This window comes from Taeniopygia guttata, chromosome Z (genome assembly GCF_048771995.1).
Source record: "Taeniopygia guttata chromosome Z, bTaeGut7.mat, whole genome shotgun sequence".
In the NCBI taxonomy this organism is placed as follows: domain Eukaryota; kingdom Metazoa; phylum Chordata; class Aves; order Passeriformes; family Estrildidae; genus Taeniopygia; species Taeniopygia guttata.
In genome coordinates, this window is record NC_133063.1 from 25,632,449 (window position 1) to 25,657,867 (window position 25,419).

At 35.5% G+C, this 25,419-nt stretch overlaps 1 protein-coding gene across 7 annotated transcripts in view; it reads left to right on the forward strand.

Moving 5' to 3' along the window:
* Positions 1-25,419, forward strand: part of FER (FER tyrosine kinase) — a 167,102-nt gene that overhangs the window by 56,928 nt on the left and 84,755 nt on the right. For all 7 annotated transcript variants that reach the window (XR_012052731.1, XR_012052732.1, XM_072921702.1 and 4 more), the window contains 2 exons: positions 1,584-1,773; positions 23,539-23,631. Coding sequence is in view for 5 of the 7 variants with exons in the window: in XM_072921702.1 (XP_072777803.1) it covers positions 1,584-1,773; positions 23,539-23,631 (283 nt within the window). In the remaining 2 variants the exon portion in view is untranslated. The remainder of the gene's footprint in view (positions 1-1,583; positions 1,774-23,538; positions 23,632-25,419) is intronic.

Below are 25,419 nucleotides of genomic sequence, written 5' to 3' on the forward strand. Positions count from 1 at the left end.
ATCACTGGAGTGGCAAGCGCTGAATGTTGGATTTGGGAAACCAAATCAGATTGTAATCCATTTTGCCATAGTTCAGAAAGAGATACGCTTGTGAGTGACTTTTCAGGGTATGTCTTGTTATTTCTGTGTCCTGATCAGTTGAAATTCTGTGTTTGGGGATGTTACTCCAGCCAGTGTGTGTTCACCAAAGCCTTGCTGATGGTTGAAACCTGTTATTTTCACACGGTGATGTCCTTTTCTGTCATAAAGGAGACCAGATGAAAACACTTTATCTTCAGGATAAGTTCAGAATAATTGTTCATTTGCTTCTCTGATGCTTTTAAATATGTGCAAGGTCATGCCAAATCTCAGTTTCAGATTTGAGAATTGTGTCTGCATACCTCACACTTACCCTTTTTGAATGAAGAATCATTTTGCTGAGTTTTGCTCATTACTGACTTGATATAATACTCACCTATATGAACATAATTTGTATCTTTTCCTGGCAAAGAGGATTTTATGACAGGTGGTTCCCCTGTTAATTTGAAACCCATTTGAATACTCATTTGGCTGAGCATCAGTTTGTGAAGGATCAATCCCTATACGAACAACTTCTGCTTTCCTTTTTTTCTTCAAGGATAGGGCTTGCAGGGATTGTCTTCAAGGGATTATCGTGAAGATCCAGAGTGACACAATACTGTGATTTTTCTTCATATTGCCCTCATTCTTCATAGTTCTGGTTCATTTACCTCCTTCATCTGTTCTTGTAGACTGTGAGAAGTCTGAATCTCCTGTAGACCACATGTCACTGGGCACTGCTTGAGTGCTTTTAAGGGTGTCTGTATTGTACTGTGGGTGATTCTATCTCTTAGGCATCATCTGTCAGTCTTTGGTTTTGGTAGTTCTTTGGGATGATGGAGTCATTTGAGTGCCTGCAGGTACTCTTCAAGTGCATGTCCTTCAATATCATTTAATCACGACTGTCTCAAGTACTCAAGAGTATGAGTGGTATTCAGAGAAGAACTATAAAAATAAGCAGATGATGAAAAGTTGCTTTTAGCTCCTTGTAAAGATAAATTTATTTAGCTTCATAAGACAGTTATAACCCAATCCAGAAATACTTAGAGTGCAGAGGGAAAAATCAGATATCTCTTATGTGATGCCATGTGAATTTATGCTGGATGTGAAGGGAGTTTAATATTGCAAATTATTACTGCACACTGATTGGAGTGTCCACGCAAACAACTACACTGATTGAAGTGAATTTCTCATCACTTGAAATCATTATCTAAAATTTACTTATTCTCTCAGGGAAAGGGAACCCCAGTGTTTGTAAATTTAATCAAAAGTGAATGAAAACAGGAGTTTCACCTATATTTATTAAACATGATTTTTGTGATAGAAGAGAATGATTTTGTGATAGAGAGAAGAGAATGAGTGTTTGCTTTTATTATCTTGTTGCTTTGAAATTTTTCTAGAATTGTTTCAACTTTGAATAAAAGATTATGTTGAGGAGTTGTCATGCTTTCTTCCTCTCAGCTTTTATAAAGCAAATAGACTATTTTCAGACATGCACATTGTTAAATTGGTATTTTTATTTGCAGTATTGTACTCTTGCTGAGCCAAAAGCAGGCACTTGAAGAACTTAAGCAAACAGTCCAGCAATTAAAATGCTCTGAGGCAAAATTTGCAGCACAGAAAGAACTACTGGAACAAAAGGTTCAAGAGAATGATGGGAAAGAGCCACCACCTGTAGTGAATTATGAAGAAGATGCCAGATCAGTGACTTCTATGGTAAGTTTTACACCTGTTTTACTGAATTGTGTAGCCCTTACACTGTACTTAAGATCTGGGATCAGAGTATCAAGCTACTCACTGAGACTATTGAAAGTGAATGGACTTCATGTTGCATTTTTGGAGACTTGTTTGGACAAGAAGTTCAGTTGCATGATATTTTTTGTTTTTAAGTGGCAGTAACTCATAACAGTCTGTGTCTGGGTACTTGGGTTCGTCTTCTCTACGCTTGATGCTTAGATTTTCATGACACTGTTTAATAAAGAAGTCTTAACCCTTACACAGATTTAGTAAATTTGACTGAGTAGCTACTGGTAATTTCCTTGGCTGTGTTGAAGAAATAAATTTAGAATTTTAGGTAGAAAATTAACGGTAAAATCTCTTTGAATTGCTGCATATGTTATGTAATTGAGAAATTAATTTTATGTACTGTAATTACTCTTTCCTCAAACAGAAATGAACACTGTTCTCTTTACAACTTATTTTTAAATGTTTACATGCTCCTAATGATTAAAATGAAAATTTTTTGGTCTGATGAGACCTCATACAGTTTAAGTAAGTACCTTACTTTGCTAATATTTTGTGTGACTTCCTTTTCTCAGTTGTCTTGCAGCTATGTGCAGAGTTTGTAGGCTACAAAAAAAAAGCAAACAAACAGTACCTGTTTACTAAAAGGACAAACAGTTTTTGCCTTTGTGTATTAGTTTTGACATGTAGGAGATATTTGTGACTTTTTTTCTTTGAAGTTTAGCCTGACATTCTTTTTGGCCTGTGGGGCAGTAACTCTGTGAAATGATAATGAAATAGCTGCTTCTGAGGGGAGAGATGTTTTTCTTCCTCTGTCTATTTGTGGAACTGTTTGATTCCCATTCTATAATTTACTTAACTTTCAGCATTTTCTTGCTTCCATTGCTGTTTAATATTTTCAAGGCACTATGAAGTGGTTGTCATTTATGCTGGTAAAAAACATTATTTTACAAAGCTTGTATGCTTGTCGTGACTTAGAAGGAGTTTAAAAAGTACAAAAAGATTAAGAAGGAGAAAAGAAGGATCAGGATAATAATTGCAAACAATTAGGGGGCTTGGAATCTTTTTGGGGCAGGCTATCTTGTTAGTTATTTAATACCACATCCTGTAGCAGTGCTAGTGATTAGTGTCTGCTAGTATTACAACGTGCCTGATGGTGTTGAGATGATGAGTCTAGTCATAAGAATGGTACTCTTCCCCTTCAGCTCAAGAGTACTGAAACCTCTGTTTCAGTGAGTGGGACAAAATAATCCTGTGTGCTGAGCACAGGCCTAGACAGGGCCAACAGGACAGAGACACGGCAGCTCCATCTCACCTCCAGTGTCACCTTCAAGGGTGAGGGCTCATCACCTCTCGTGCAGCCACTGGTGGGCCTGTGGTGCCCCAGGTTAGATGGCACAGAGTGGGTTCTGTGCTCAGGGAACAGTGACCTCTGCAGAAGGGCAGGGCAAGGGGGAGCATACATAGAGCCACAGGATGGTTTGGGTCGGAAGGGACTTCCAAGATTGCCTAGTTCCAACCCCTTTCAACACCTTCCACTACAGCAGGCTGCACTGCTTTATAAAATCTTGCCACTTTAACCCCAGTGCAAGGTTGCAGAGAAAAGCCATGAGAGCAATTATAAAGGGGACTAATGATGCGAGGCAGTCTGGTCGTCTTCTCAGGGAGAAGGTAAAATGAAAACAGGAAGTTGGTACAGAAGGAGGCAGAAATATTTAACACACTTAAGTTATGTAGTGTAAGCTGAAATAGAGGATAATGTGGGTTTTTGTTGTTTTATTTTTTAAACCAGTAAGTAAAATTTACTGTTAAGGCAACTTGAGAAGATAAATCGGGTATGCATTTGTATGCCAGGGATAATGTTGACATTCATTTTTCCATTAATTTCATGGATTGTGTACTTTAAGTAACTTGCTCTAGTTTGTGTAGTGCCATCTGGCCTATGTTATCTGAGAATTTGGAGTACCTTCACCTTTTATGAAATAGTAATAAAAGATTATTCAAGCTACCTTGCAGAGAAGACCTGTCATAAAGTGTGATGTGTTAAGCTCCATCTGAAGGAGCTTTGTGCAGGATTACCACTTTAGTTTCTTCTTCAAGGCAAAGCTTACCAAAAGGCCTAAGCCACTCTTGGACATGCACACTTATTTTATGGGTGCCAGATGTGGAAGTCCTTGTCTTGTAAAGTCCTGAATGGGACTGAAAACAGGGTTAACTGTGATAGAAGGTATCTTTATTTCCACAGATAAATCAAGTTCAGCATTTACATGTACTGGGTACAGTATTTACATGCAGGCCGTTGGTACTGAGGCTGCCTTGGGATCAGCACACATTACCCCAGAAGGAAATGGTTATGATCTACTGCAGACTATTTCTTCAGCTCTAAATTCCTTAAGTTTTCTCCACTTTTTCTGAGAGCAGGTCATCTAAATATACTTGAATATGGTTATTTATTCCTCTTTAGAAATTAATTGTAAACACTTGTTTGCAATTTTTTTTTCCTTAAGAATTAGAAAATCATAGTTGGCTTGTTTTGTCAGCATCCATATAAAGCAAATTTTCATGTCCTCAAGTCACAAGTAAGTTTTTTGTTTTGTAATTTAAAATTTAAAAGTGGGATATGCAAAGCAATTTTGTTTCATATCTCCTAAGTATTTATATCATATGAATAGAGCCAATTTCATGGTGGAATAGTTTGCAAATTGTTTTGTTTCCCTTCTCTTACATTAGGTAACTGTACAATAGAATACTAACAAGGAGTGAAATTCTGAAATGCTGTTAGATATGTTTTTATAGACAGTGTAATGTTATATTATGTGAGTGTTTTAAGTTAGTTTTCTTGTTCTTTTTTTGCATCTATTAACTGTAGGAAGTTTCCTGTTCTGTTAGTGTCTTCAATATGGTTTGCTTTAGTCAATATATTTGTTGATGTGTATTTGCCATGTATTGGTAGTCATGTACTCATTTAAGGAAAAAAGTAAATTGCCAAACTTTTCTCTTTTTTTCAATTAGAATATAAAACAGAGTGAAGCAGAAATGTCTGAACATTGAATTTAACAGTTTTGTCATTGTATATGGAAAAATGAAACATTGTTACTGGTAGTTATACTTTTCTATTCACTTACCCATGCAAGACAGAGATAATTATAATGCTGATGGCACTAGAAGTTTAAAATCTTATTTCTGAGCCCCTTAGAATTATGGATTTATGCCATTCACTATGTTAATGGAAGATTTATAGTTCACATTTTCTTCTGTACCTAAAGTGTGGAGATACTAAAAAAAACTCTTGTTATTCCTTGTAAACAGATACATTTTGACAAAAATATAGTAGTATCCAAAGTGTTATGTATTATGTCACTTCATAAAATTTAACTGGAAGCTACATGAGCTAACTTTTCCACATTTAGGTGTTCAGTCAGTGGATGTATGGCCTGTCATTTATCTTGATTTACTTAAGGTGTATTTTTGCTGTTAATATGATCAACAAAGCATGGCAGTAGTCCATGGTAGTTCAAATGAAGAAAACAACAGCAACAAAACTTTTATATGGCTGGTGATCAGATTAGAGATAAAAACATCATTAATTTTGAGTATTACAGTACCAGTTAAACATTTACTCAGGTAAATACATACAATTATGATAATTTGCATTTAATGGTAAAGCTTTAAACTTATAGGATCAGTGTTGCCTTGGAAATTGTTACAGAATAGGGAGTTCTTAAACCAGGCAATAGATTCAGTTAATATAAAATAGTAATTAATTTTGTTTAGCAATAATTTAGTGAAATCTCTGTACCACTTTAATATGTCTTCTCCTTTTTCCTTACAAGCTAAAGAAATTATGAAGGCATAAACTCACAACTTTCAAGAATATATGTTTGAAATTACATGCTGTTCTCACTGTAGAAGTGTTTCATGTAGATTTATTTTGCATACTGCAGCATTTTGCTGGAGCTGGTTGACAAAACTGAGGCTTGGTGTGCAAGCTATGCAACACTTGAGAGACTTGTCAGCAGGTGGAGCTCAGTGCCAGAAGACTAGTTATGACTGAACAAGCCAAAGCTGTTAGCATGAAGTCCTGAGAAATATCCAGGGCAGAAGCAAGCTGAAGCACCATGGTACAGCCATTGGGATGTTGTAATGCTTTGTGCCAGTACAGTTCCAGGCTTAAAACGGTACACAGCAGAAAATGGTTTTATCTGTTCTAGCATAATTACTTGAAAAAAAAAAACAAACCCAGAAGTTCACCTCATATCTAATAACTTTTGTTGTTTGTTATTCCTTTTTAAAAGGCTTCAGAGGTGTTATCCTTAGTGATTGCTTTAAAAGTAAGAGAAACCAGCTTTTAGGGAAGGTTGTGGTAATTAAAAAATTAGATCTCAGTCATGATGGAAGGAAAAATACATGAATACTAAAAATACTAAATACATGAAACAGACCTGAAGTGTTACTTTATTTGTTTGTAAATTATTCTACCTAATGTGAATGTTTTATCTTTCCGTCTTTGCTTTCTAGAATCCAAGACCAGGTGCTCTAATCAGTATGATCAATAAACCAACAGCCAGAGTTTTCTGCAGGTTTGGATTTGAAGATAATGTGTTCAGAACTCCCACTAAAATAGTAATTGACAAATGTAATCAATTTGTGTGTTTTGATTTTTTCATTGTCCATTACACAGATATGAAAGAGGCTTTGCAGGAGTTTGCAATTTCATTAAAGATGCTTCATTGCATACATTTTTGATGTTGGATCACAAGGTCCTGAAGCGTAATCTGCTGAGAGAACTGCAACACTCTTTGGGGGTTCCTTTTCCCCTGCTGTGGCACATTGTGCAGGTTCTTTATTTTGAAATAGATGCAAGGAAGTGATTGCCTTCTCTGACAGGCCGTTGCAGCAATTGCAGAAAGTGTAACAGTAGAGATAAATTTGTCATTTTTCTACTGACTCAGAAGAATAGACACATTCTTATGCTCTGTAATGAATCATCAAATGTCTCCCTTATCTGTCCATGTAATCAATTCTCTACTGATTTGAGGCTTATGACATTTATATAAAACTTAAGATTGTATTAGAGCATGGTAGGGGAGCCCTTCATAGTGATTTGGTTTATATGTTTATAAGTCTTGTACACTTGCACCATGTTATTGCAAGATTTTGACTTTCTTGTCAATAGACCCAAGGCCAGAGTTAGTCTGTGCAGCATTGGTATATTTATCTTTCTTTTATTTAGTCTCTGCTGAGGAAGTGCTACCAGTGCAGTCATGCTGTAGAAATTTTTGTCTATTTTTTCATAAAAGACCTGGAAATAAACAGTTTTATTTGGTGGTTGCCTGGACAGCTAAAGTTCAGTTTTGACATGGATTGAAGGTGCCCCAAATGTCAGATGCTTTTAAGAAGTGTGGAAAGGAAGAATTTTATTCATCTTTCTCTTAGTGAATATGTTCTAGCTTCTCTTTCTTCTTTTTGTAAGTCTCAACTGCCTGATGGACATGTATCAGAGGAAGAACAATAAAAACGAGATACTAAGGTAGTAGGCAGATAAAATCAGTCATACTTTGTCCCACCGACTGGTCCAGAATTTATAGGAAGAGAGGTCAGTGGAGCTGTCAAGACTCTTGCCACTGAACGTGCCTAGAAACTTCTGAAGTAAAAAGTTGTACTAAGTTCACACATTAAGGCTCAGAACTTAAGTATTTCTTACAGTTAGCATATCAGCTATCAAAAACCTGTCTACATGGTCTTGGGAGAAGAGAAATTTGAAGTATAAGCAAAATTTTTGAGAAATTGAAGGAGGTGGATCATTCACAGAAACAGAACTCATTAGAATATTTGAAGTCCAGAATTGGTTTACTCTCTGTATGAAGGAGAGTTGTAGCACTTGGGATAAGTACCTAGATCTCTCTTGAACTGCCAAAAATATTTCAAGAGCTTTCATTTCTTCCTTGAGGAAACAGGCTTCACCATAGTAGTGTTGCAGAACTGCGTACCCACTGGGGATTTGTTATTTTAGTGTGAATCTTCTCTGTGGATTAAGAAAGCTTCACACAGAAGTTTCCTTTCGAACGGAAATCACATACTGGTAATCCAGCATATGTTTCTCTGTGTGCTGGGAGAAAAGTAGTAATTCTTCACCGGAATCATCATCCTTGCCTTCTTGCATCTTTTTCATAGTGATGGGACAGAATTAGTGTGATTGCTAACTTCTCATAGCCTCTAGGCAACACACAGGAAGTAATGTGATAGAATTTGGATGCTTTAAATCACTTCTCTGCTTTTCTTTCTTCCTTTTTAAGTGGCTGATTAAAAATACCATTGTCCTTTATTATTAATTATGCTTCTAAAACTCATAAAATTATGCTTTTATTATGCTTCTAAAACTCATAAAATCTGCTGTAAAATAATTATTGGAATTAGGATTTATGGTTTTAATGTAGTGTCATTGGTAGTATTTCTGCCAGATAGAAGTGTATGATTTTATGCTTAGCTTCTGGTTTTTTTCTGCCATGTGGGGAAGTTCTTGCCTGCTACAGACTTGAGAAACCAGAATGGCAATTTTCAGACCACTGTCTTTAACTTATGGTGCAATTTCTTTGTTCTCCTTTTTATTTTTTGGTTTTTACTGTTCGTGGTTTTTAACAGTGGTGTAAGTGAAATAGTGTTTTTCAGATAATACTTTTTTTTTTTTTTAAATCATCTAGCAGTCAGGTAGATGCAAAACATTTCTGGTCAGTTTGGGATCCAGGTGCCTGAACTTCAGCACCAATGCCAGATTTTAGATTGCTTAAGGTATCCTGCCTGTGACATGAAGTTATGACTCAAGTCTGGCAATCCCATGTGGTTAGATGTCTTGGATAACCTAGGCCATAAAGAGCACTTGATATTAATATTCAAACAGGTGAATATTTCATTCAAACAGGTGAATGTCTGTTTCCAACAGACATTGAGGTTCTTTGTTCAAAATAGTCTTTAATGGTAGGGAAGATTAAAGTTCTGTGTGAGGTAGTGGTAGTCACTGTAACCTTTCAAAAATTCCAGGATACGTACCTCAATTTCTTTTTAGGGAGGTACAGAAACAGGTAATCGAAACGTAATTTCTGTTTGGTTGTTGTGTTAGGGTAGCGTGAGAAGGTCAGTGGCATTTGCATAAAGATAATAGCAGATATCCATGAGTTTCTGAAACTGATGTCCTCATTCTAGAGAGGAAAGAAAGCTTGGAGTATCACAGCCAAGGTGTGTGGAAATTTTTCATTCTTGGAAAATGATGGCAAGTCTTTACTTTTAGGGCACTGTAGGATTTTGTGGACCAAAACCAGGCTTGTTTTATGGAAAGTACTGCAAAATATTTCTGCAAGCCAAATGATTTTTTAAATCTGACGTTTCAGGTCAAGTTTCTGAAAAAAGCAAGATTTGGTGTTTCCTAGAAGATAGAGTATTGATTAGTATAGATTAATAAAAGTAGGGGGAAAGAAAGAAAAAAAGAATGAAACCAAATACAGGATAGAGCGGCAGAGCCAGACACTGGTAGCTCCAGAGGCATCAGAGTGTTTAGTCAGGCTCTGAGTGTGCCTAGGAGTCCTATCAGGAGCAAAATGAAAGAGGACAGGGACAGTGCTGAGGACAAGACTATCATGTGGGTCCAAAGTCTATCCAGGACACAGGACCAAACACAGGATTGGAGAAACGTACAGCATGTAGTATAGTCCTACTCATGTAGGACTCATTTAGGACAAAGGGCTGGAGACAGAAATCAGTATAATTTCATGAGACAGTATTTCTGTGAGACTGTGGCTCATCATCATGAGACTGACTTCATCAACACATGTTGCCACTGTGGTAAACTGAGTGCTAAATCAAAGCATAAATGATATGATAAGAAAAATACAGTATAGAAGTAATATAGCCTGAGCTATATCTGAGATTTTTTGTTTCTGATGTGCCTCAGAATGACTTGTTTTATTTCTACATGTTGGCTATGAATAAATACTAAGATGAAATAAAATCATATAATATTTGGCTTTATATGTAATACAAACTTCTGTCATTCCCCTTTAGATTAAATTTACCTGGTTTTGCTAGAACTCTGTAACAATGAGGACATTCACAATATCTAGCTGAAATTATCTCACTCTGGAAACCTGTAGCATTTACTCAGCAATTGCTATAAAAATGAAAACAAAGAACTGTTGGTAGGAGAGAGAGAAACATGGAAACACAAATATATTGGATTGGGGTTTGGGGGGCTAAAATGAGATGCTTGACAGTCTTGACAGTTTCTGTATCATGTTAACCTGAAATTTTTGCCTTCTGTGCTAGCTGTTATTTAAAGCAGTTGAACATGGTGATTATTTATACTGAATTCAGTGTAATGCAGTGAATGTTGCAGTACAGAACGAGCTGATGTGGCTGAGCTGGCCAGTGATTGTAAGGAAAGAGGATTTTTGTATGACTTTTAGGTGAGGGGAGACATATTTGGAGAGTTCTAAAAATGAAAAGGTTTAAAAGTAACTTCTGAGCTAGAAACAATGAATCCAACAAACAAAAAGAGTAACTTCTGGTTTATAAAACCAGAAAAATTAAGGAAGTAACTCTGGGTTTAAAAAACCAAAAACCTTTTAGGTATGTATTTTGTTAGTCTGAAAGGTAAACACACATCCTCAAGGAAAATCAAAGTTCAGAGGTGCAGCTGATATAAATTGTTTTCTAATGTCAATTTGTTGGCTATTATAGCATAAAGGGGAGATGATGTTTTCTCTGTAGGGGGTGGGGGAAAGACAAACCAGTGAGTGGGAATTGTGAACATTTCCTGCCTCATAGGACGATCCTGTTACAATGTGGTTGTGCCCATTTAAGGATGATTCAAGTTGATGACACCTACATAAGGACCATTTATGAAGGAATGATTTGTTTTAAGAGTAAGTTTTGTACAGGCAAATGAAGTAACTTTTTGACAAAAATGCAGCTGTTTTCTTCTCAGGCTGTTTTGTAGTGGTATGCAAAGCTGTGGTCTGTTTTAGTCTGCTTCAGACTCCTGCTGCTTTTGTCCATTTGATCTTTTCACTCCATAGGGATTTTTATGTATAACATGTAAATTGCCACTGGTTTTGTAGATACGTGTTTGTACAATTTGATTTTGGTACTAAGTGTCTCAGGAACTGTGTGACAATGAAATTTGTAGCTTTATAATATGTAATAAAAATAGTGAGGAAAATAGGGTTTTCAACCAACATGAGTTAAGTATTTAATCAGTTATTTTCTTCAACATACCTTTTAAGAACTTGATGCATTGAATCATGTATAACTATACCCATAAACTAGAAATTACTGATTTTTTTAGTGGAAGGGGGAGTGTGGGTGCAAAAGGAATTTCTTCTGTAACAGAGGAGACTGGTCTTTGATTCAACAAGCAGCTTGAGCATGCCAAATAAGAACAGCTTATGAACTTTAAGAGAGCACTACTCAGTTGTTCTGACCCTTTTCTAATAAGGAACGATTGAAATAAAAAAAAAAATCTATTGACTGAACTAATAACTCAAAGTCTTTGCATTTCTGTAGAAGAAGTGCTTATTTATTTTGGTTCATCATGCTAGATAAAATTTATGAAGCTTGGCTTGAATAGGATCGAATTGTTTTTTTTGTTTCAATTACTGAGACTTACACACTGACTCCATGTTTATATTGATGATATTTATATTTACAAAATAGTCTTGTTGTGTCTGATTTGTAGCGGTCATCTGTGCATGAGTTCAGTGGACCATAGGCTTTACTCGGAGTTGAATTTGAACACTGCCAGTTTTGGGGGTTTGCATTTTTGTTGTTCTGTTTAAATTGGCAGATATTTGTTGCTTTGGCACCCTGCAAAGATTACTCATTAAGCCTACCTCAGTTATGGTGCTCAAGTTGTGTTCAAGCTGTCACAAATTTGGCCTATAATTTTACCTATTAACATGTAGACTGATTTGTGCTTAAACAAGTATCTCTCAAAATCAGAAGCAAACATCATATTCTGACTGCCCCGCCAAACATCTGTCAGACAGAAATACCTGATCAGATTTGAATCTAGGCATACTGCAAGCTCTTTACAGTTATGAAAGTGTCAGTTTTATTGTTTAACACATCTAATGTAAACGTGGATCTGGCTAAGAACCTGTCATGTCCTATTTGACTGAAGCTCTTCAGGGTGAACTCCATGAAACTTTGTTTCATTGTGATAAAACAAATGCATCCTCTCACAGTATGATTTTCCAAGCAGGTTACAATCACCAGTCCATGTTTAGTAACACTGTTTATTGGGAGAAGAAAAAAGGTTTCACATCCTGCCTGATCACTTAATATGTAATACTATTTCTTGATTTTTGACACAGCATTTGCCAGGTGGTTTCATAAGAGCTAGTCAGTGAGTGAGCTCGTGCCAGTTAATGAATTACAGAAGGAATCATGATTAGTAGATGACAGTGTGTAGAGGGCAGAAGTGAAAAGTTACTTTGTACCAGTCGGAACAGTGTGTTGACAAACATAAGGACAGTGCCCCTCTGGTACAATGACGCGGTGGTTGGCTGGGGAGACAGGATTTTTCTGCTGCCCGTAAGAACTTCCTTTGAAGTTAGGGAAAAATTTGGTGGTTTCTCCACCTCATCCCCCTAGAGAATAGTGTTTTCTGTAGGTTGGCCTAGACCTCTGCTAAAGTTGGGCTGCAGAAGTCCCTGGCAGCCTGGGATCCTGCAGCTATCAGATATTTAGTTTTTGGTGTCTTGTGAACCATAGGAGGATTTATGAATTTCAAAGTTATGCAATGTAGTAATGCTGTTCTTATTCTCTGTTCTTTACATGTTGACTACCCAGCAGCTGTTCAGAGTAGAGCTGCTTCAATACATCTAATCCCTTCCAGAAACCAGACTTTCTTGTCTTAAATGCCTATGATCTGGACTCCACCACTATCTTTGTAAAGCACTTAACCTTTAGCAGGTATTACTGAGTGTAAATGTGGCTGACAACCAATGAAATCCATCAGTGTTCAAATGTATTTAATGAGATCTGGAAAGATTGTTAATCCTCCTGTTAGTGAGTAGTGCATTCTCATTGAAATAATTGACCAATGTAGTAAGTGCAGTCACTAACAAATGCCATAGTCTGTTCATACTATGTTTATAAATACTGCATTTAGATATATTTTGGACTGACTAACTCCTAGTTAGCATAGTTGGAAACAGCATCAGCTGCTTAGTTTGCTAATGCATAGAGTACTTCCATACTTTAGTTTTCCCTTTATGCAGTTGGTAACGGCATCCAGTTAGTTGATTCAGTTGTCTTCCCGTGTCTTCTTCGGATGCAAAATGCTGAACTCTAGAGAGATGCAGTCCTCCTTAGGAAACCATGTTTTGGATGAAACCTCTGCTTGAGTTGAGGTCAGGCAATTTTTTTTCAGAATATCTAGGAAGCAACCCCCAAACTCCTTTTTAGTCACCTATTACCTTAGTTCTGTATTCCTTGTACTTTACTTGAGTGTCTTTTAACTAACCTCCATGGGAGAAATAAATCACCTGCTTGTAGTTCATAGCTTTATTTTCTGTTCTAACTTATAATTGCCCACCAACAAACTGCTATATAGACTTGCTTTGTGAGATCACATTTTGTCAAGCTATTGATGCCATTGTACTTAGTGAGACCAGAGGAGCTTTGCCTGTGCAGATCTGGAATAAAAGAATGAGAACTGTTTTTGTTTTGTTCTCTGCTGAAATGGGGCTTGGCTTCCTGTCTGGGGGTTTTAGAGTTTTAAAATAACCAGTGCAGGTTGTAATGAGAAAAAGAGAATGGTTTGTGCTTCTCAGTCACAGGATGTGTAAGTATATATGGATTTCTGGCAAGCCTGTTACTGTTATTTTAAGTTTGTGGCTAGTAAAGACAATTCCCAGTTCCAGATGGCATTCTTTGGCATGCACACTGCTCTTCAGGAATTTGTCAACATGCTTGTGGTAGCTGTGAGTGATCTTCATCACTTCTTTACTTCAGCTGCAGACTGTTGCAGAGAACATTAGGAATTGAGATATTTTGGATATTTTTTGGAAGACCTTATGTTTACCAGTCTGGATCCTTGTGTAAAAATGTCCTGGACATTGTGTTTGAATTTGCTTGGTCTGCTGAGTTCATTGTGTTGAGAACTGTATGCATAGCTTAGTCCTTCAGGCACTTTCACTGGAAAATTTTGCATGCCTCTTGTGAAATGTAGCTTAGAGGTTCTTCACCTGAGGCTTTTTTGTTATCAGCCCACAGAGTGATGACTCTAGTTGTTTTTATAAGGCAAGTAGTTTTAATAAAGTTCTGTTGGACCTTGAGTAATATTTACCAGTTTGAAAAGTCTGATGTTAACTTTTTAGAAACTGAAAGTAACTACTGTACTACCTGAAACTTCACCATTCCATTGAGGAGGTGCCATTACAGAATACTGTAACTTTTTAATAAGTGCCAAAAGTGCTCTCTACTTTTATACTTGTTTTTGTGAATATATGAGTGTATGAAAACTTCAGGAAATAAAATTTATTTCCTATGATAATTCCCATCTCTAGTGGAGGAATACTGAATTTTCAGTTGCTGTTTTATCACAATCTAGTTAAATAGAGATGCAGTTTTCCAAATAGGAGTAATGCTACAAAACAGGTGTTTATGTAGAAAAAGAAAAAAATCTTCCATTACCTTAGCAAGAATTTTCATTCTAGCTCAGGTTTTGTTTTGTTTTTTCTTTTTTTTAACTTGAAAGGGGATGGCAAGAGCAGTCTTTTTGTGAGTAGATGCATATAACCAGTTTGAAAATATATTTCAAGTTGAAGACTTTACCACTTCAAATGGCAACTGTAATGCTAATCTTGATTAAAACTCTGGGGCAGCATCAAGCACTACTACATTTCTCTCTTTTTCTGAGAATTCTGGTCATAAAAACCTGAAACTATTTCAACTGGATGTATGCAATATTAAGGTAAATAATAAAATTAGCATTTTTAATTCAAAAATTCTGAATGGAAATTGTTTATGGATGTGCATTTATTCACTGCTTTTTGATTTGTGAGTCTGTGTTTTCTTGAAGCAGCACCAGCACAGCCTGAATGAGCATGTTGTCCTAGCAGATGCTGACCTTCACCAGCAGCCAGTTCATCATACCATTGGTTTATTTCATGCCACTGTTTTTTGGAATTATTAGCTGCCACTGGATGTAAGATGTTGCCTTTCTTGCTTTTGTGAACATTAGGTACTGCTGTACAACTATGAGTACTCAGTGCAGTCTGTTTTATGTTCTTCCATTGAAACTTCATGAGATTACACAAAATTATAGCAAGAGAGAACTTGTGAGTATGTTTGGAGATCTGTTACTGTGATGTGGCAATGGCAACCAAGGAAGGGAAGGACCATGCCATGAAAAGGTAGTTCCGTTCCATATATAGTAAGTGCCATACAGACTGAAATTTGATAATTTTTTATTACTTGAAACACGTAAAATGATTTTTTGAGACTTAAAAATTTTTGTACATTCAGCTGATAATGACGTTATTGAGTAATAACAGTGCTCTTGAAAGCAGCGAAACGTTTCATATCTGAAAATGTACAGACAAACCTGAGGCTTTTAAAGGATGGAGGTCTTAATTTTCTTTGCTACATGTTTCCAAAGTTAAATAAGGTAATGGCATTTAAACTTATTTTTTAAAAAGTATTTATTTGTTCTGAATTTTTCTGTAAGTTTTCGGAAGTCTTAATTGGTTTGTTAAATTGACTTTATTGAAATCATGTGTCATTTACTTGGCATCATTAAGTGATCAGTGAATGGAGGTGTCTTGGGATTTAGTGGTGTAGAAATACTGTCATTAAACAGAGAAAGAATACTTAATTTCAGGGGCCTATCTGCACTGCAGAAGCCCTTGTCTAGCTACTTTTTCCTTCCACAAGAAGAGTTTTTACAAGATCTCGGCTTAGGTGTTGAGGTACATTTAGTCATCTTTTTCTCTAGAGAACTGTTGACATTCTTGATGATAATTTGGTGAAATCCGAGTATCATCTTTTTAGAAATAAAAAAGGTGTTAGATGTATATAAGAGTTAAAATGTACTGTGTTTATGGAAACATTATTGCTAACACCCATTAAGAGGTGCTCGACTTCATTAAGACATTTAATACATGTTCTTGTCTTTGGAAGATTTGCTAATTATTTAAAAGATGAAGGTGACATTTTCCTGACATTTCATATGTAGCTTGAAAAATTAGCCTTCTGAAAGTCTTAATCAAAACAAAAACAGAGCAGACAACTTAACCATACATTCCGTTATGATAGGTAGTGATTGCAAAAAGAAAGCAAAGGGTCAATCATATTGTAGTATTCATAATTCTTTTACAAAAATGAATCTATTTACACAGAGTGTTTGCTGATATCCAAACCTTTCTTAAGCAAAATCTACCAAATATTTTTCAGGTTTCTGTCTCCAAATATTTAAAAAGTCTCTTTCTTAATACTTTTTCTTGCTGCAGTTTTCTGAAAAAGAAAAAGAAAAAGAATAAAATTACTTTCTAGCCTCTGTTATAACTTCAAAATCTGATATATAAAGAATGAAATACATAAAAGTAATCATAACAGAAAAGAAAACTTTATTTTGAAAGAAAACAAATGTTCTTGATAGTAAGTTAAATAAATTCCTGAACTTTTTACAAATTGTATGTATTATTTCTAACAGCCTTTTAAAAACTTGTTGTAATATTTACATTGTATTGTGTTACTACATTTCTGTAGACCAGCCTGTGGTAATATTGCCTGAATTCACATATACCAATAATGTTTTCAATAATGACCATTCAAAATAAGTTCTAAATGTTCCTGAAGATAGCAGATCACTTGAAGGGATGAAAACCAAAAAGCATGCCAGAAATTTTCAGGAAAAGAAGAAGAGAACAGAAAACATTACATTGTTGTATTAATTGATGTGCACCTGCTTCCCAAATGCCATAGAACTGCAGAATAATTTAAATTGGAAAAGATCTCAGGGGGTCCATCTGGTCCTGCTTCTTCCTCAGGGCAGAGCCATCTTTAATATTATACCAGTCTGCAAAATGTCTAATTCATGTTGAGGTTCTAGCAGCTCCTCCAGGAAACCAGTTTCAGTATTTGATCACTATCCTCATTGTGAGATTTTTGGTTTTTTTACAGTATCTAACTGGTGTTTTTCTTAATGAAAATTGCCCTTTTGCTATGTACCACAGAAGAGTTTGGACTAATGTAATGAGTTCTACTTTCAGCTCCCTGAATTAGAAAACTGATGTAGGAGAATTCAGAAGGACAAAACAATGATGCTCAGATATGTCGAGGAGCTTCTGTAGTATTAGTGAATAAGTAGAGTGGGCTTTACAGACTTGAGAAGTGCAATGAAGGAGAATGTGATAAAGATGTGTTGTGTGGGGGGATACATGAGGGAAGTGAATAAGGAATAATGACTGTTCTCTGTCTTTGCAGAAGCAAGAAGTAGGGCTCATCAAATAACCACAGTAGGCAAATTATTAAAAAACAAGCACAGAACCATACTCTTCAAAAATGCGTAATTAAGTTGCTCACTGGTTAGTAAAGTAGAGTATTGTAATATGTTAATAGATTCCAAAAACAGCTAAAAAATATGGAAGGAAAATCCTTCCATGACTGTTGCATGTAGAAGCATTAGATCTTAACTAGTAAGGCTGATCTTATACTACAGATCCTCAGAGGACAAAGACATGCTCTGAAGAATTCTTATTCTCTTTTTCTTACAGGTTATTACTCCACTGGCATAGTCCAGGATATACTTTTGTTCTGAGAAATTATAATAGTTACCAAATTTCACCCTAGTGAGGCTTGTTTTCAGGCTACCCCCTGCAATTTAGGATAGGGAACATTAATTTGCATCCAGTGCAGTGTTTTACAATATGTGTACATTAATATGCATAATTTCTGCTGCTTTGGAAGCTGTTTAAAACAGAAAATGCCGCCTTATCATAAAGTGATTTTTGAATACCTATGTTGTTTAATTGGTTTCACTGTGTTCTTGAGATATTTTTAATTAGCTTTGAATATTTAAATTTTTAATAGCTGTATTACATCTACATGGCTCTGCACAGTTCTAGGTATCTACAATAGTAAACTAAGAAAATGCATGTTATAATTCCTGGAAAGGAACTCCAAAGAGGTGATCTACTCGACTCAAGTAATCAGCTTATATCCAGCCAGCAACTGGTTTCGTGTGTGAGTGCCATGTTAATAATTTAAAATAATCTGTGTTTTTTTGTAAAGATGGCATGATTCTTTATCTGGTTTTCTATATATGGTCTTTCAGAGATACTTAGTTCTGTCATGAATGGGACAAGAAAACCCTGAAAAAACAGAGAACAGTCTTTTGAGGAACAAAATTAGTCTTGTTTCTGAAACCACAGATTTTAGGGGTGTTGGCCATGTTCTGCTATATGCTCAAATTTTAATATGTCAGCATTTATGTCTCTCAGTAAGCTTTAATAGCTGTAAAACAGATGTATGAAGATTTTTGTGGTTAGTATATCCACTCATCAATTAGCAGGCCATAGTTAATGTTGCAGTATAAGTTTATGACATGCTTTTGGGGCTGCACCTCTACTGAAGTGACTAATGTAGAAGATCATTTTCAGAAAGTTATTTTCTCTATTTTGAAGAGTTCCTGCTTGTAAATCACAAAACTTTGTTCTCACTCCATACTTCCAAAGACTTCAAAAAACCAAAAATATTCCTTGTTGTGCCCAGTGTCTAAATTTAAAGCCTTGAGATCAGTGTTGTTCAGCATCTTTTTCATCAGGGAATGTGTATCTTTAAACAAGAAAGGAAGCTAGCATTCACTTTACAAAACCTGTATTAATTACTCTGGCAGATGCTGTCTGTATGCCTGTTTCATCTGTATGTTCATTGAACATATCATTTGCAGTGATTGCTGAAATTCCCCTGTCTTGTTTTATCTTAGAGCCCTTGTACGGTACTGAAATAGTCTTCATCAAAATATCCAAGGACCAGTTCCCTAGCCAAATCACAGAAACAGTGATATCACTCTCATCTTTTAGGTATCAATGATTATGTTATTCTAATTGAAATCTCCTTTTCTTCTGGGGGCATTTTCTTTTTGAGTTGTAAAGTCATAGTCACATTTCCTCTAAATTTCCTGTGGAGGTTCTGTGTTTTAATTTCCAAGCCCACATTCAACTTCTGTATCCATGTGGACAGTTCACATGCTTCATCTGACTCATAAGGCATTTTCTTTGAATGGAATAATATTAGAGTATGGGTGTACTTATATCACTGTACATAAATGGCTGACTAGTGTTTTAGGAATATTCAATATATGCTGCATTGTCCTTTGTCTCTTGCTGATAATCTTCCGTCTTTGATTGATAGTGTTACTATCTGCCTGTCCCTCGGAAGCATTAATTCTATTTTATCTTTATCTTAGATCTCTCTCCAGCCTCTTACTTCATTGCTCTTCTAAAAAGAGTATAGACTGTTTTTCTTTCATGGTAACATCTAAAATATACAGCCCCAGTCCTGAATTTATACAGCTAAAAAACTCTTCTGGGCTTTTACATCAGACAGTTCCATTTAAACAAAATCTTTTTTTTCCCTGTTGCTTTTTCTTGCCTATGTTCATTGAAAATACTGTTATGACTATGACTCATCTGGTCTGTCTTTTTGATTGTGTCACTCTGCTGGGTATATTGTTTTATTTCTCATGCATTGTTAAGATTTGCAGTCATTGTGCTCAGTGACAGGACTGTGTGCTTGGCAAATGGGAGATTCGTTGTCCACAGGAACGTATCAGTTGTAGGGCATGACCATAGAATTGTCATGAAAAATCTACTAGAACACACAGGACCTCACACTGCACAAGATCTCCCAAAGAGAACACAGGAAACACAGAAGCCCAGTTTCTGTTCATATATAAAGATGCAATTTAGGAAATCCTCAAGTAAAATAGCAGGTGCTTCACTTGGTGGTTTTCAACTGACATCCTGTGCTTCTTTTTTCTTATGCTTAATTTCTCCTTTTTGTCATTTGTGAGAAGAGAAAGAATGGAAAGGGGAATTTAGAGTGTTAGAATGGTTGTCTTCTGTTGTGACATCCCTTGAAAAAAGCTGAAGTAATTGTTTCACCTTTTAAGAAGGAAAGAAAACTGAACAACCTTGTATCCTTCTGTTCCAACACTTCATAGGAGTTGCCCCACCATGCTTCAGTGGTACCAGTAAGGTCATAGCCCTGAAAGCGTGACCTCATCTCCCGTTTCTTCCTGTTTACTCAACAGATATCTGCATCAGCATAGAGGCATTTCAGTGGGCTCCCAGCGAAGCTGACTTTGTGTCTGGAGTGGCTGAAATTCCATGGTGTTCTTTCAGGTGTTCTGGCTACCCCAGGGCATCTCAGTGGTGTGAGTGGGATGACATCTCATCCCACAGCTTACCAATTGTTAAACCTGATGATATACCCTGCCTCTGTTACATCTAGTTTATTATATAGTTAATTTTAATTCATTCTGGGAAGTCCAGATGTCTAGTCCTAAAAAGGGAAATATCAGTCCTGCATTTTCCATGATTTTTTTTTATTATGTGTTCTCGTGACCCAGGTGTGTTTAAACGCACTTAAAAGAAATAGATGTAAATGTTTTCTAATGACAGCTTGTATTTGCATACATACCTAGCTTCTTAATGGTAGTTTCTGTAGTAATTCAGTTATTGCATAAAATATTACAACTTACATGTTAGATTGCTTTCTAATGAAATTGGCGCTGTATAAAATAAAGAAGTGAGAAATCATGCTACCATTTTCATGATGTCTCTGAAAGTAATTAATTTAAATGGAAATGTAACTGAATCAGCTAATATGTTTTAGTAGCTGCATTTTGTATGCTAGTAAGTGTAATACTCCATAATGTGTCTAGCGCAGGTTTGTTAGTCTGATAGTCACGTGTCTTATAACTTTGAAACTTTTGTCATGACTACATATTTGGCATGTTTGTTCTGTTTGGTGACATGATGTCTGTTGGAATGAGCACTGTGTGAAATTGTAACGAACTTCCTGAGTGAATAGTATCTCTGCTCTCTGCTAGGTTCCTGCAGAAATTTGAAATTACTTAATACCCTGAAATAATCCTTGCAACTACTAAATCCTTTGTTGAATTGAGAGGATCTTGGTGGGGAGGTTCAAAATTTGATGTGGCTGGGGAGAGATTGCTGAAAGATTGCTGTGATGTGTATTTGCTTTTATTTTGTAAATCAGACTTAAAACACCCTGATTTAATTAGTAAGATTCTACACACATATGTACATGAATACATACATTTTAAAAGAAGTAGATGGGATGTTCTGGGTTGCAGTTATACACTAGTTTAGAAAAAGAAACGTATTTAATGTGCATTAAAAATCACTTTGTACTGATTTATATAATATTCTGAGTGAAAAACAGGTTTCCTGCAAGGTCAAATAGTTCCTTCTAAGGCACACTGCAGCTGGGCAATGGCAAAAAAAGTCAGAACAAGACCACTGTTGTAGCTCTTTAATTTTATCTAGGTTGCCCTAAAAATACTTGAATGGAATAAATAAACTCAGTGCTGGCTACAGTTGTGTTTTGTCATATATTTGGTTATGCCTGCTGTGCAAATTCTGAATCTTCATTGATGTAAGATACAGACTAGTTTCAATGTGTCAGAGGAAAGAGCTGTGGAAATGCTAAATGGTGTTCATAAATGTACTGCAGTTGGAACAGGACATGTGCTATATTTTGAACAAAGCCAAAGTTTATCCCTTAAATCCACATTTCAATACTCGCTCTGTTTAATGGAACTGTTTGCCTCTGTATGTCATTCAGTAGTGCTTATCAAAGTTGTCACAGGCCTTGAATCTGATATTTTGAGTCAAAAAAGCTCCCTCTTGTTAATATTTTTTTGTTAATGAGAAATTGGTGAATGTAGAACCTTACTTGTAGTTCGGTGTTGTTGCTAGATAAGTGAACACTTCTAGAGCTCACTTGAAATGGAACTCTTGAGTTTTGGTTGTGGGAAGTGAAGTAGAATTTGTGTATCTTTTGGTAACTTATTTTCTCCTGTTATGTAAGAAGTATACATTTAATTGGTGTTAGATCTCAGAGATGTGTGAAGTGGGTCATTCCACAACCAGCACGTTAGGTAATATAGACTTTGTGTCTTTAGTTGTTAATGTTTTGGTTTTTTCTTTTGTTTGGATTTGTTTGGTTTTTTGTTGCTGGGCTTTTTTTTTTTGGTTGGTTGGTTGTTTTGGGGGGTTTTTGAGTTTTTTTTGTGTAAGCAGTTTAATTCAGCAGCATCATAAAAATAAAAATCAGGTTTCAGGACAGAATTGTTTTACTAAAATTAAATTATTTAGTAGATGCCAATACTTGAGTCTGATAAAAGGCATAAAAATGTTATTGATTAGTAAGTGGGCACATAGTTAATGAGTATTTCTGTGGCAGATGTGCTCCCTATCATAGTTTTCACAATATAGATATTTTTTGCACTCTTTTATTCAATAGCGTACAAGTTAGGGCAAATTGTAGACTTCTGCTACCAAATAAATAGTGTTATTTTGCTAAAAGAGCATTTAACCTGTATCTTGTAAAATAAAACTCTATTTGGAATTACTTTTCAAAGACTGCTAAATTTGGAGTGCAGATTTGTTGCTTGTTTGGAAGTCCTGGAATAAACTGACGCTGCATTTCTTATGTTATGAGAGCTTTGTTGTCTTCTGTCAAAAGTATACATTGGAAACTTGGAAGCAATTTCTCTTTGTAACACTGGCAAACAGTAGTAGTCTGTCTTCATTATCGGTTTTTTACTGTTTAGTTAACTTAAAGCTAATTATAATGAGGTTGTTAATATATGATTTTTCTGCTTCAAGTTTATATACTTTGTGAGTACTCACTGAAGTATCTTTGCTGTTTCTGAAGGAGATTTACAAGCAATAAACTCAGTTTGTCCATGTTAAAATTAACAATACTTTTTATTTTTTTTAAGTTTTTATTAATTTGAGAGCTGATTGTAAGAGATGAGGAAAAATACAGTCTTTGGACTACGTCAGCTTATGAGACCTTGGAATTTATATTGAGTTCTGCTGAACTAGAGATGATTAAAGGCAGTTTCAGTGTTCCTGTCAGAGCCCCATTCTAGCAGAATTTTAAATTCAGACAGTGACTTGTCAGAAGTGACAGTGGCACTTACAGTGTACAGTAATGTCAGAAGAGAAATGGCTCCTATTACTTGAACTAATGGAAGCTAATATTTACAGGTAGTCTGTTGTTAGAGAAGAACCTGTTAATAAAGGGGAAAAGCCCTAAAAATATTTAGTAAGGATAATGCACATATATAGTTTTTTACTGTGTAGGGGTTTTTATTGCATATTTTCAAATTCTTGTCCCTTTAAAATTTGAGGTATTTCAGGAGAACAGGAGTTATGTCTCTTGTTTTTGGTGTATAAAAGAATTTCAGTTTTCTTTATAGTTCAAATAATTGCACAAAATATTTTAGGAAATACAGAATTTGTAAGTGGTTAAATTGGTCTGTGCCTAATCCTGCTGATATTGACACTTTCTGGCTTGTAGCAGTTAAGTTCTTATCTTTTGTTTCAGTGAAATTCAGGATTCTATATTGCACATTCTCCAATAAATCATTGATCCTATAGATCTGCTTTTTTTCACTAAAGATTCTGGCCTTTCTCCTAGGACAAGAAGGATAAAGTCTCAAGATTTGACACTATACGTCATTCCATAGCTGGAATTATAAGGTCTCCAAAATCCATGTTGGGTTCATCATCGGTAAGTAGTACCAATATTGTAGTGTTGGGATATATTCTGTTATTTTTTCACCTTAAATAAGATTTCTTTGTCCTTGAAACATCATGTATTTCTATTTGAATGGAAAAATTACGTTAAAATAATGTTATATAAACACCGTGCTGACTGATCAGCATACAGGATAGTATCATAGTGTAGTGGTATGTCAAAACAACTTGCCACACTTGGGAGAATCACAGTTTGTATGTTCTTTGCAGCTCCCAGAGTGATGCTATATTGTTCAAAATATTCTTCCCAACGAGGCAGATTTTCTTGAAATGCACTCTATGATAATAATCTGTAGTACGTTAGGTGGCCATACATGTTTTACCAATTGTTGCAATAATTGTATTACCCATATTTTTTTATAAAAAGCTCCAATGTATAAGCATATTGTTACTAGTGCTACTACTGCTGGTACTATTTAAATTACTTAAAGTAATCTTGCTTAAAACCACTCTAAAAATAATTGTTGAGTATCTCTGAGGTGTAGTTAGCTTTTGTTCAAATTCTGTAATTGCTGGACAAATGTCCTTGTTTGTTCTACTTTGTATTTCCTTCTGTTTGTTTCCTATGGAAGCTTGCACAATCAGTTAGAATCCTTGAGCACCTACTTATGGATGTGTCAGATTGTACTTGAAAACCTTCTGCCTTTGTCTTGAAGTGGAACATGTGATCACCATAACCCTCCCAACTTAAAATCAAAACAAAACAACAACTCACAAACCAAGCAAAAGAAAAAAAAAACTGGAAGAACATTGGGTGAAGTTTTAAAAATTGTTTAAATTTTCCTTTTAATTGTGATCTTGTCACCTGAAATACAATCTCAAAGTAGCATTATTGAGAAAAATTCAGAAGGAGCGGGTCTTGTGTTTTATGCTGCAGAATTGCATCCAAGGACCCGTTAAAGGACATGGCAAACCATATTTAGGCTAGATAGTACTCAGAATGGGTGGAACAGATAACAATTACATATATGTAAATATACATGTGTATACAGAGGACAAGGTACATAGTGATGGAGGAATGGAAAAATAAGTATGATCATGAGATATAATTAGGGTGGAAAGGCATTTCCTCTGAAAAACATGAGAATTGCATGGCATTTCAAAAACTAACAGGAAAAACCTTGCTAAAATATTAAAATATCCTTGATGTTAAACAAAATCTCCACATTATTGTGATCTTCATTTTATTAAAGTTCTAGTTATGGTAAAAAGGCAGCAGTTCATATTAAAAACTGATTAAAATGTATATTTCTGTGATCTCTGTTCTTTATAAGATCTCACCTCTTTATGTAGGTAAGGCACAGCATTCTATGTATTCTATTTCTATGTATTATAAAACTTATGACTTCAAAGTAAACCAAAAAGCTTCCACAAACCACAGAAAATACCATATTTAAAACTGCTTCAGAGAAAAATTGGAAGAGAAAAAATATCTCAAGAGGAAGATAAAAATAAAATGCTTAGATTAAATCAGGGAAAGTCAATGTCAAAATGTCAGTTGGCTTAAAGTGTCATTTTCAGTAGTCTATGTGCCACACTGTTTTCATTTCATGGAAGCTGATGTAAATCTGGCTGTAGATATATGGTAGATAGGATTGGTGAAACCTTGGAATATATTAGTAAGAAGTAAGATTGGCATTGGTTCATTTGAGTCAGAAAGTAAAACCTGAGTAACAAATGCAATCTTGATTACCTGTCGCCAGAATGACAACTAAATTACTTCAGAGTTAGAATACATAAACTAGCCAATTTTCAATTTTGC